Consider the following 11,003-nt stretch of genomic DNA (forward strand, 5'->3'; position numbering starts at 1 on the left):
TCAGCAGGGGAAGATGGGATGAACACAATTTTTGACATTGCCACCCTGCTCAGACACACAATGGGGCAAAGAGTAAGCGATCACTTGGGAAGAGTAGAAAGCCTCCTACGTACTAATTTGCAGAATGTGAACTGTTACTCAGGAGTTGTAGCACCTACTACAGAAACACTGTCCAAGCAGAAGCTTCTCTTTGCTGAGCTTCCCTTCAAGTCAATGGTAATTTTTCTATCTGCCATACCTGCAGCTGTGCCTTGATTTACTTAGAGGTTTTTTCTCTGTTTAATTCTAAACATGTTGTTTTTATCTGAACGTGTCCAAACTACACCAGCCTTCTTTCTCGTTTCTAGTACCCCAAAGCTTCCTATTCCAGTAAATATAAGCTGTTAACTTTTAACTTACTAAAACCACCAAGAACCTTTATAAAAGTAGTAACAGAGTAAACAGTTTTGGAAGGAGATATTTTGTTTATTAGCTTTTAAGCTTCCAGCTACTAGAAAGGACCAGAGGCAATTCTTTGCTCAATGTATTTGCTGCAAATCGGAAAGTTTCAGCAGGCAAACAGTTAAGAACCGGGGGAGGAGGAGGAGGAGAGGGTTGGTTTCTTTTTCAGTTCTCATCGCTTAGTGCAGAGGTTAAAACCTCTGAGGTAAAGCAATACTATTTATAATCATCGGCAACAGACGATACATATCTGAAAGTCTGATTTCAGTCCTTTAACGGCTGTCTCGGAAAGAGCGGCAACAGAAATTTGGAGAAGCTCAAGTTTGGTCTCATTATTATGAAGCAGAGGACATTTCCGAAGCTAAACAGCATTACTGCAGAATAAATATGCTAAGCAATGCGGGAAACCAGACAAAGTCTTAAATGAAAACATTCACGTTAATGTTTAACCCCTTTCATTACACAAGATCTCTACACAAGCGACAGAATGAAGAATGCTCTCTGAATGCTGCTGAAGGACAATGGGACTCGATTTATTTTTATTATGCTGCCGTCTCCTGGCTAATTTTGTACAAGGTAAGACTGAATAAATTAGATTGTAGGACTTCAGGTTTTTGCTTTTCCTTTATTAAAACACAACGTGTTTTAATTTTTGTAAAGTGACAAATATTTTTACTTCAGAAAGACCATTTCACTTTAAAAAATCCTCAAATCGGTGATAAGGTTAATTTTTTTTTTTTACTTTGTCATACAGTAGGGTGGAGGACACTGCTACTAGTGTGGTTTGTATCATGAAAATCACAATGCTTACGAATACTTGTTATGCTCTGCTGCAAGCAACTTAATTGTTTTTACAGCCCTAGAACTTAATGGTTTAAATAGCTTTCATAGTATTTGTTTTAAATTGTTGTGAGGTCAAGTACACTAGGCAAGAAAAAAACAAACAGGAAACCAGAAAAAAAATAGCAAAGATGAACAGGTAAACCTCCATAAATCTGTTGAATATTTACCACCAACTACTGATGCAATATTTTTAAGTGAGAATGATTTAAAATTTCTAAGGCAGTATTAACTGGGTTTGATGAAGAAATTTTTTCTTTTACTTGATGCGCATCACAACACAGAAGCAGACTCCACGTATGTACCCAGCCTTAAGGAAATAGCAAAGTACAAAGCAATTAAACCCTCTGATTTTCACATTAAGTTTTTAGAGGCCAGAGTACACGCTTGGTTATAAAATGTCTACAGTAATGCCTGCGTGAGCACCTTTCAGGCAAAAACAGACATAAAAAGATTTGGAAATAAGGAGTTAATGCCTTTTAACCCTTTTACTAGAACATGAAGTATTCCCCAGTCATTTGCTTCACTGAATTATAAAGTCATATGAACTAAATTTTACCTAAACATTAATATTCAGCAAATACAAAGAGTACAGACAGAGTATTTAGAGGTGCAATGATGCAGTCTAAAATCCTACAGTAGGAAGAAATAGTGAACTGTACAATGATTTGTTACTATGAAACACACAGCAAAGTACATAGCTAATGGGGTCTTGATGAACTGAGATGATATTTCACGGGTTATTTTCAGGCATAAACATAATTCCACTTTTCTCTAGAGTTCACCTTTTTAATTGAGATGGAGGAGCTTAGGCTTACAAGAACAATTTTCTGCTAAGTAATATCCATAAAAGCAGTGACAAAACCTACAAACAAGTTGTTTTTTGAAGAATGTCAAACGCTACTCTCAGCACCATTAAAAATTGAGACAACTTCATCCTCCAGCCTTAGAAAGCCTATCCATAACATAGAAAAGTTGAGTTTCAGGCAGACATTCTGGTAACGATAAATACCTATAAAAGTAGTCTTGCATAATAAAATTAAAAGGCAAGACAGGCATAGACTGGGTTATGCCTGGACAGTGGATCTTCACAACAGTATGGTATCTTGCTCTTCAAGAGCAGGAAGAAATATGGTAGCATGGCCTTGACAGCAGTGTCATAGGGGCTAGAAGATTCTTCTAAGCAGCAAATTTCATGCACAATGGGACCAACAGCTGCAATTCTAGCTCTAAATCTGGTAAAACACTAGCAGAAAGCAAATGCTTTCATTCCATAACATACCCCGAGGCTGAAAGATGTCAAATTCTGCTCTTGTAGGCAAGGCTTCATCATTTAGTCATTCCCCAGAAACATGTTAATGCTGGAGAAGGAATTTTCTTCTTGCCTGATAATGGGGTGTTTGTGTACTTTTCTGCTGCCATATAAAATACAGCTTCTAGATACCCTGCAGTTCAATAGGAAAAATCCATAGTAAACACTTAACCTGAAACATCCCTGGAAGCTATTATTTGAAGGGCAATAAAAATTTAAGTGTATGAAACAGATTATAGCTCAGTTCCCTAGGGAACTATCCTTTGCAACCTGTCCACAAAGATGTATTTAATGAAGGAAAACCCCAACCTGACGAGCACGCTCATTCTGTACAGATGTTCTACACTGTATGCAGATAAAAAGTCCCAAGTATTTCTGTAATTGCCCAGTGTCTTCAGTGTAATTCTTATGTCCAGAATGAACCTTCCCTGTGATGTACCCTAGAGACCACATCACATTCACTAATTCAGAGCAACATCAATGCTCCTTCTGTAATTACTCAGAATAAAATGCTTTTTCTGACTCCAGCTGCACAAAAATCAGTGTTCCCCAACAGCCTCTCCCTCTCCCTAACTTCTGCTGTTGGGTACATAACAGTCCTTATGCAAACCTATTCTCGGGTCTGGTAGTAGGCTACAGCACTGGCATATTTCCTTTTTACTGTGAAAAACCTTTTAGTGGCGTTCCTTTTCTCTTCCTTTCCACACAATATTGAAAGGTTGACATGGATTTGCTGAAGTTTGTTGTTCCAACGGATGAAAGACTCACATCATGCTTGTTTACCCAGTAAATGTATCCCTTAGGAGCTGCGAAGAAAAAAAATATTCTTCTGGGACCTGATTTCCTAATGTTTTTCTTTGGCCTATGCATTCAATGCAGACTGAAGAACACTGCTGACAGAACATAGAAGCAAAATGGATGAACCCTCCACTTAACATATAACTCCACTTTCTGGAACGCTAAGTGGAAAAGAGGCATTCTTCCAGCATGAAATCCAGTGCATACCAGTAAGGACAGCAAGATAAATACATTCTTCCCCAAGATTTTAAAGTTGTGGTGTTATAAAGTATCCATTCTCCTGGTTCAAATTCTGTATTTTTAATGCTTTTGAAATTCCATGCCTCATTTCTACTTTAACTACCATGCCCTCTTTATTTTCAAGCTTCTGAGACAGAGGTATGCTGAGTTTCCATTAAAAAAGTATTTTCTACTTCTTTCTAATGAAAACGTAGAGCCTTCTAACCACAACAGCATTCCTATAAAGACACTACATTTATAAAAATATGCTTGTTCTCCATTCCTATGGAATAACAAATACATTGTGATGTTGACAGCTGCAAACCATGAAATATTTACAGGTGGAAAGTAATTGAATAAGAGAAAATTAATTATCTTTAAAAAGAAATCTTAATTTAACTATTAAGTTTAATGGCAGTAGATAGACCCTTCCCTCAATTTTCTCTAGGAAGTTCTATACCAAATGCTTCAAGGATAAAGACTTCATGTAATTGCTGTGGGATTCAGGACTGCTGCACTCTCATTCTTCTAACTTTTCAACAAGGTATATGTAAGAAAATCATGACAATGGAAAAACTCCTTTGTCAATACTGATGTAAATTACACAGTTATCTCTGAATGCTAATACTGGCAGCAGTGTACTTATCTCAGGCTATGCACATATGCTAAAAATAAGTGAGTAGTTTTTTGCATGTTCTGTTTTCCTAAGCATTAATACAAAGATGTCAGAGAGGAAAAAAAAAAAAAAAAATCTCTCAAAGAGCTAGAAACATTTGCTGACTTTATAAGGATAAAACCCAGTGTATTTTGTGGTTTATGGTTTTGTCTCTTCCTTTTGTTTATTTAATAAATTTTCTGCTGATTTAATATACTGAATTCTGGTCCTCCAACAAAACTTAAGGTTTCCCAGGCCTTAAGGAAATCTCAGCAGCAGCTCTCCCTTAGCAAACAGCACTCCCACATCTTCCCTATTCCAAAGCTAGGCCTTGACCAACGCGTGGCACTGGACTCACCTACCGACACACACATTGCCTCAAAGCAGACGAAACTTCATTCTGATGGGCTAGGACCTTCCTTGCTCAAGTAACAAAGTGTAAAGAGCCATTTGGGGTTCTTTGCATAATTTTGTTTGTCCTAAAAACACTGCTTTAAGGCTCTGCAAGTACCATTTCCAGTGGCTGAGTACACTGCAGCATGAGCATGCTCATGGGCACACACATGGTCCCTCCTAGTAACTGGAAAGAGAATAATCTCAACATTTATAAATGCATCACTATTAAAAAAAAAAAAGTCAGAAAGGCTCTCTCCCTCTCTTTATCTCACTTTTCTTTTCAGATAATCTGAATGCTTAATTAAAACTATGATGAGAAGACAATATCTGGAAAATAAAAGATGAACCCGCTTGATGCAACAAAATCAGGATTTTTAGTGTGCATTGCTGCCTGTATGTTCATCTGCACTTTTATCTACCTAAAGGATACACATTCTGAAGACCCAAATGAACAAAACTTTAATGCAAATATAGCAGAGTGTGGTTTCTACCCGGATGAACTTTGTTCAGCTCTTTTTGCGGGGAAAACCGCTGCCTTGAAAATTGGAAACTTTTGTCAGAATACCTACCAACCTAAAGCACTCAGCTGCATTCAGACTTCCTGCAACTGCTCCATGGTTTTGAAGACTCTGCATTTTATCACAAGACCACTGTCAGACGAAGAAGGAAATTTCTCACTGGCATATATTATCACAATTCACAAGGAGCTGGAAATGTTTGTGAAGCTGCTCAGCGCTATTTATATGCCTCAGAATATTTACTGCATACATGTTGATGAAAAGTCGCCAAAAGATTATAAAGCTGCTGTACAAAACATCGTTAATTGCTTTGAAAATATTTTTATTTCCTCAAAAAGAGAAAGTGTTGTTTATGCAGGATTTTCAAGATTACAAGCTGATATTAATTGCATGAGAGATCTAGTTAATTCCAAAATTCAGTGGAATTATGTTATTAACCTATGTGGTCAAGATTATCCCATTAAAACAAACAAAGACATTATACAATACATCAAAAGTAAATGGAATGGTAAAAATATGACTCCCGGGGTAGTCCAACCACTTCATATGAAACACAGGACACAGGTTAGTTACAAAGAATATGTACATTCTGGAAGGTCATACGTGTATCCAACAAAGAATATAAAAGCTAAACCTCCATATAATTTGACAATATACTTTGGTAGTGCCTATTACATACTCACTAAAGAATTTGTAGAGTTTACATTGACTGATGCACGTGCAAAAGATTTGCTTGAATGGTCAAGAGACACGTACAGTCCGGATGAGCACTACTGGGTCACACTGAATCGTTTAAATGGTAAGATATATGTTATTTTTACTATTAATAACTCCTGGAACAGTAGCATTGTAAGGCCTCTGATACTGAGAGCTAGAGAGCTCCAATTCAGAGCTTAACACTACTTAATTGAGTTACATTGCATAAATATGGTCATTTCTTCAACCTTGATGCTGCCCTTTCAAACAGTCACATCTCCTGACTGCTGAGAAACAAAGCTTGATTCCAGAAAAGTACTACTTATGGTGCAGACCATTAGCTACAGTGCTAGAAAAATGTTGATTAAAAAAAAGTAAATTTTTTTGCTACATAAAAGCTTATGCTCTCAAGGAATCAAAACAAAAAAGAAAGCAGTAAAACTGAGAATGATGTATGTTCTTATGATGTAAATATCTGTAAATAAACACTTAACATGGCTACATTTAAGAAGTCCTCAGCAGTGAAAATTTTCCCTGTAATAAGTAGAAAGAAATCTTATCTGAACCGTATGTTTTTAAAGATGCTCCAGGGGCTACACCCAACGCAGACTGGGAAGGAAACATTCGAGCCATTAAATGGAAAGATCAGGAAGGAACCATACACAAAGGCTGTAAAGGTAACGTGAATTTTGATCCTGAACTCAAATTTGATTCACTGACTAGCATTCATTGCGAATTATGTATTATGCTTTAAACCAGCTATTAAACATGCCACAGTGGTCATATATATTTTACTTTGGAAGTATCAAATAAAACAGCAAGCCATCCTACTAAATTACTCCACTGTATCCAAGCTAAACAGCTTCCGATAGATTTGTGCAAAGATGGTCACAGCATCCATATACTGACAGCCTCCGATTACCAATGCATTTACTTGACTGATCAGTTTTCAGTGAAGAATAGGGGGTTTATGTGGCAAGTGTGTTACTTTCATCAACACTGGGTTAAATCTTTTCAATTTGAACAATAATAAAAAAGGAGAATCGTACTGACCATATGGAAAGAATGAAAAAAAAAAATTAAAATATGTAACTATATAAACTCAGCACAGTAAAGTACTGCACGATTAAACAGGCATCCAAAGAGGGAGATCAGAACTTCAGCATGCCCAAATGCAAGACATGGTATTAAGCTGAGCCACACGTCAGCGATACAGCTGGAGGCAACATGCATCCATTTGTGTAAAACAGAAAATCAAACCCTCGCCTTTATGTGTAAAATCTAGCTTCATCCTCCAGATACATTACAAGGATGCTCTATGTGAAATCCAAAGTTAATTTTTGTTAGTAACACTACAGAGTGAAACTATTTTTGTAAATTATTCTGTTCAGCTTTCTGCTGCTTTCAGATACCTTCAAATTGTCTTTGCAGGTCACTACATCAGAGATATTTGTGTCTATGGACTAGGGGATTTGCAGTGGATTATTGAGTCACCTCATTTGTTTGCTAACAAATTTGAGCCTGCAACGTACCCGCTTGTTATGGATTGCCTAGAGAGACGCCACAGGCTTAAAGTACTGCACCAGGCAGAAGTCCCGATTGAAGATCACTGGTGTTTTCAGGAAGAGAACTACTTCAACATGAAGCTGAATGTTTAACTAACATCTAAACAAGTGTTCAAAATACTGACAGAAACCATTAACATTTTTAGCGATAGACTTCACTCTGTGCATTACAGTATGAGGGTAAGCACAATTCTGTACTACCAGTCTGCCAGTGAAATGAACTGGGTTTATTTGTTACAAAGAGCAACAACTGCTAATGGGTTAATTTTCAAAGAAAATGACATGTCTAAATCTGTAATTACTGAAGTTCATAATCCTTTAAGTGACTTATTTAACTGGAAAAATACACATTCTTCATGTCAGCAGCCAAGAAAAGGACCAACTGGTTTGAAAATAATAAAATGGAAGAAATGCCTGAACAAAGGTAAAATATGAAGAGCACAAGTTCATTAAAGTCATGTCTACTATCTCTTATTGATAGATTATTTTGAATAATGAAGTTCATGCTAAAATTGCAGAACTTGTAGACAAGCAGGTGACAACCAGTTTCAGACACAGGCCATTTCACTGTTTTTTTTTTGTTTGGGGTTTGGTGGTTTTTTTTCATGGCCAGCTACATCTCTAATTTCATTCTGTAGCATGGCAATAGCACTCTTGCACTACTCAGGCTTTGCTCCTACTGAAAAGGGGGTGTATGCCAGTCACAGTAGGGTCCTGCAATGCATGTTTACCTTTAAGTCCCTGTTTCTGAGTCTCTGCAAGAGTTTAGGGCAAGGAGATGAGAAATTTGAGGCCAGGGAACAAAGGAAAATTGAGCGAGAAGCTGTCTTTCAATCCCAGTGTACCTGACTGAGGGAAACACAACTTCCCTGAACCTTGCAGCTGTCTGCAGCAATTGGAGAGAACACCTAGCAGCAAACAGGACAAGCATCTCATTTCCCCAGACCTTCTGCAGACGAAATGCAGAACTTGCTGGTCTACAGCAAGGAAGTGGCTTTCAACACATAACACAGGCAAAAACAGGGAACAACAATAAAAAAAAAAAAAAAAGAACAAGGATCCAGCCCTTTTCCAGGTGAGAGTTGCTCTTTCCTCCTCAGGATTCCTAAATTACTCATTCCACTTGTGCAGCCAAAGACTGGGGGAATACGAGAAAACAGAGAAGATATAGGTGGTGGTCTTTCCTGCAGTATGACAACTCTTCCACGGGATTAAACCTCTACACACCGTCTCCAAAGGTCTTTAGTTAGGTGCTACTGATGGAAGGAGACTAGTAGAAACCCGAATTGTGAGAAGGCATTTCAGACTGTTTGTCCTCTCCTTTAGAAGCATTTTGGCAAGAATGCAGATGAAAGTTTCATTCCAGTAAATCCAAATAAACTCCCAATTATTTTGCATGAACTCTGATGTGGACTAATAAAATACATCCTGTTACTTATAAGCTCACTTGATTAGAAACTACAAATTATAAATAAATGTCTAGGAGCAATTTAGATGTAAGACTCAATATGCACCCAAAATATCACTCGTTTTTTACAGGAAAACTGACTGACAGATTAAGCATTTTTCCAAAAAATCAAATGAATCAACAAATGATCCAACAATAGAACATGAAAGTTTCTTCTTACAAACTTATTCTGAGGTTCCTGGAACTGTACTGCTCATTTTCCCACACAAGATTCTTGAAAACCTAATTTCTTTCAAATAAACTTTAACCTAAAGAAAGACCATCTGGTCCCTATTTATTTACAGAAACTTACAAACTCAACCCAAAGGCCTGGACTCCATTTCATGTACAAACCCAGGTTTTATTTTGTGGCTAAATATTGCTGGAGATGCTTTTTTATGGAGGGAAAGAAAAAAAAAAAAAAAAAGCAAAAAAAAGCCATGCAGCATGTTCACACTGAGCTTGTTGAGAGTCCCTCTGAAAACCATTAGTGAAACTAATGGGTTTCTGGCAAGTATTAATCATAGCAATAGTCATAGTAAATTTCTCTCCAAACCACACCAAATCCACTGTAGGGCACTGCCAGCATTTATGGGTTTTTTACATCATTTTTTTAACATGTTGTTTTTTAAAACAAAAATGGAAATGTTCCTTGTTACTGCTGTTGCAGTAAATCGAGTATCAAGCCTTCACCTTTCATCACCATCACACAAAACAATTGTCGTGTCTCACTTCTGAACTGAATTAAAAGGATAAATTCAATAGCAAGGTGATATATAACATGGGCTTGGTTTGCAGAAACTGAACCAGTCGACTGGGAAAAAAAAATCTACACAAAGAACCCTCCTAAAATATAATTTAGGTGTGACTTTACCCATGTCAACCCAGGAAGATCAGTGGAGCATGATCCTCCTTCCTTAAACGATTTTGTATTTTAAACAAAATTTTACATATATAAACCCCCCAGAAAAATCATAATTAAACCACCCCATTCTCAATCATTGAGAAACAGTATTTTACACATCATTCTGAGTGACCATAACCACACTATATTCTTGAAAGATTTTTTTACTAACAAGTTAAAAAATTAAGTAATAAAACCATGAAAGCTCAGAGCATTTAACACACACAAAAAGCATTCATTAAGTTCTGTACACATTATCATGTTTGAGTAGATCAATCGCAACTTTTAGGTTTCAGCAACGTTTACTAACTTTTGGTGACTGTTCATCTAAGAGCATATAGTGTCAATGTGACCTTGTTCAAGGAAACACGATGCTCTGTAGCATACTGCACACACATGCCTACATCTTTCAGATACAGATTCAATAATTTCTGTTTCAGAAGGCCTGAGTATCTAAGTTAAACATTTGACCGAGTGTTTTATATGGTATAGGCTTCAGTAGTTAGGGTACTATTTCAAGTGTTTTGAGTCTGTTGACTCCAAAAACAATTCCAAAATAAATTTTACAGTGATACAAGAAACCAGATTTTAAAATGTAAGCTTGTCCTTAACTTCCAGAGTGACTACTTGAGCTCCCAGAAGGACTTCCACCACAGTTTCAATAACCACTACTCCATCTCCAAATTCCTTCCAGCATGCTATTACACCAATAGCAACTTTTTTGACAGGAAAGTCAACATCAGAAATTGGTAATGGTGCCTTTTTCAACCCCCCAAAAGTGAGGTTAAATAGATACTATACACTGCTAGGTAATTCTTTTATTCATTTCTAAAAGCATAATTTTTCTCACATAGCAGACTTCCAAACAAGGAGGCACCAAAGATTGCCCATGCAAGAATCAGGAAGTCAGTTAGAACAGAAGTTCCAAAACATTTAATCACTTTGGGCCCCACCAAAATCTACAGACCACTACAGATTAGCACTAATTTACAATCTACAAGATCCCATCAAATACAACAAGACTGAGTAGGAACAGTCTCGCTTGTTCTTTTTATTTTAGTAGTCTGTTGGACAATTAAACAGAACAATAGGTGAGAACATCCTAGTCAAAAGTGCAAATTCTAAACTGCCAGACATTCTTCCTGAAGAACAGGAAGCAGGATGCAGCAGAAAACTCCTGATCTTCAGGGCTTCTGCTACAGAACACACATC

General features: G+C 37.0%; 2 protein-coding genes across 3 annotated transcripts in view; one reads left to right on the forward strand and one right to left on the reverse strand.

Annotated features, from left to right (window-relative positions):
* The window catches only part of RTF2 (replication termination factor 2), a 30,060-nt gene that overhangs the window by 10,574 nt on the left and 8,483 nt on the right, over positions 1–11,003 (reverse strand). The gene's annotated exons all lie outside the window — the stretch shown is intronic.
* LOC104132186 (beta-1,3-galactosyl-O-glycosyl-glycoprotein beta-1,6-N-acetylglucosaminyltransferase 7) lies at positions 718–9,243 on the forward strand. 2 transcript variants are annotated; one of them, XM_009645438.2, is made up of 5 exons: positions 718–1,017; positions 3,473–3,600; positions 4,946–5,978; positions 6,457–6,552; positions 7,307–9,243. In XM_009645438.2, the coding sequence occupies exons 3-5, from the start codon at positions 5,003–5,005 to the stop codon at positions 7,531–7,533; spliced, it is 1,299 nt and encodes a 432-aa protein (XP_009643733.1). In that variant the 5' UTR covers positions 718–1,017; positions 3,473–3,600; positions 4,946–5,002; the 3' UTR covers positions 7,534–9,243. The 2 variants fall into 2 exon arrangements, with proteins under 2 accessions (XP_009643733.1, XP_035756724.1); XM_035900831.1 differs by lacking the exon at positions 3,473–3,600.

The sequence above is a fragment of the Egretta garzetta genome, unplaced genomic scaffold (assembly GCF_000687185.1).
Source record: "Egretta garzetta isolate BGI_Z169 unplaced genomic scaffold, ASM68718v1 scaffold188, whole genome shotgun sequence".
Lineage (NCBI taxonomy): Eukaryota > Metazoa > Chordata > Aves > Pelecaniformes > Ardeidae > Egretta > Egretta garzetta.

What these genes read in the sequence shown, in the direction of transcription:
- LOC104132186 (XM_009645438.2), top strand. Translation starts at nt 5,003, where the DNA reads ATGAACCCGCTTGATGCAACAAAATCAGGATTTTTAGTGTGCATTGCT. An exon ending in CACACTGAATCGTTTAAATG is followed by an intron (nt 5,979 to 6,456) that starts GTAAGATATATG and finishes ATGTTTTTAAAG; the next exon opens with ATGCTCCAGGGGCTACACCC. An exon ending in CATACACAAAGGCTGTAAAG is followed by an intron (nt 6,553 to 7,306) that starts GTAACGTGAATT and finishes TTGTCTTTGCAG; the next exon opens with GTCACTACATCAGAGATATT.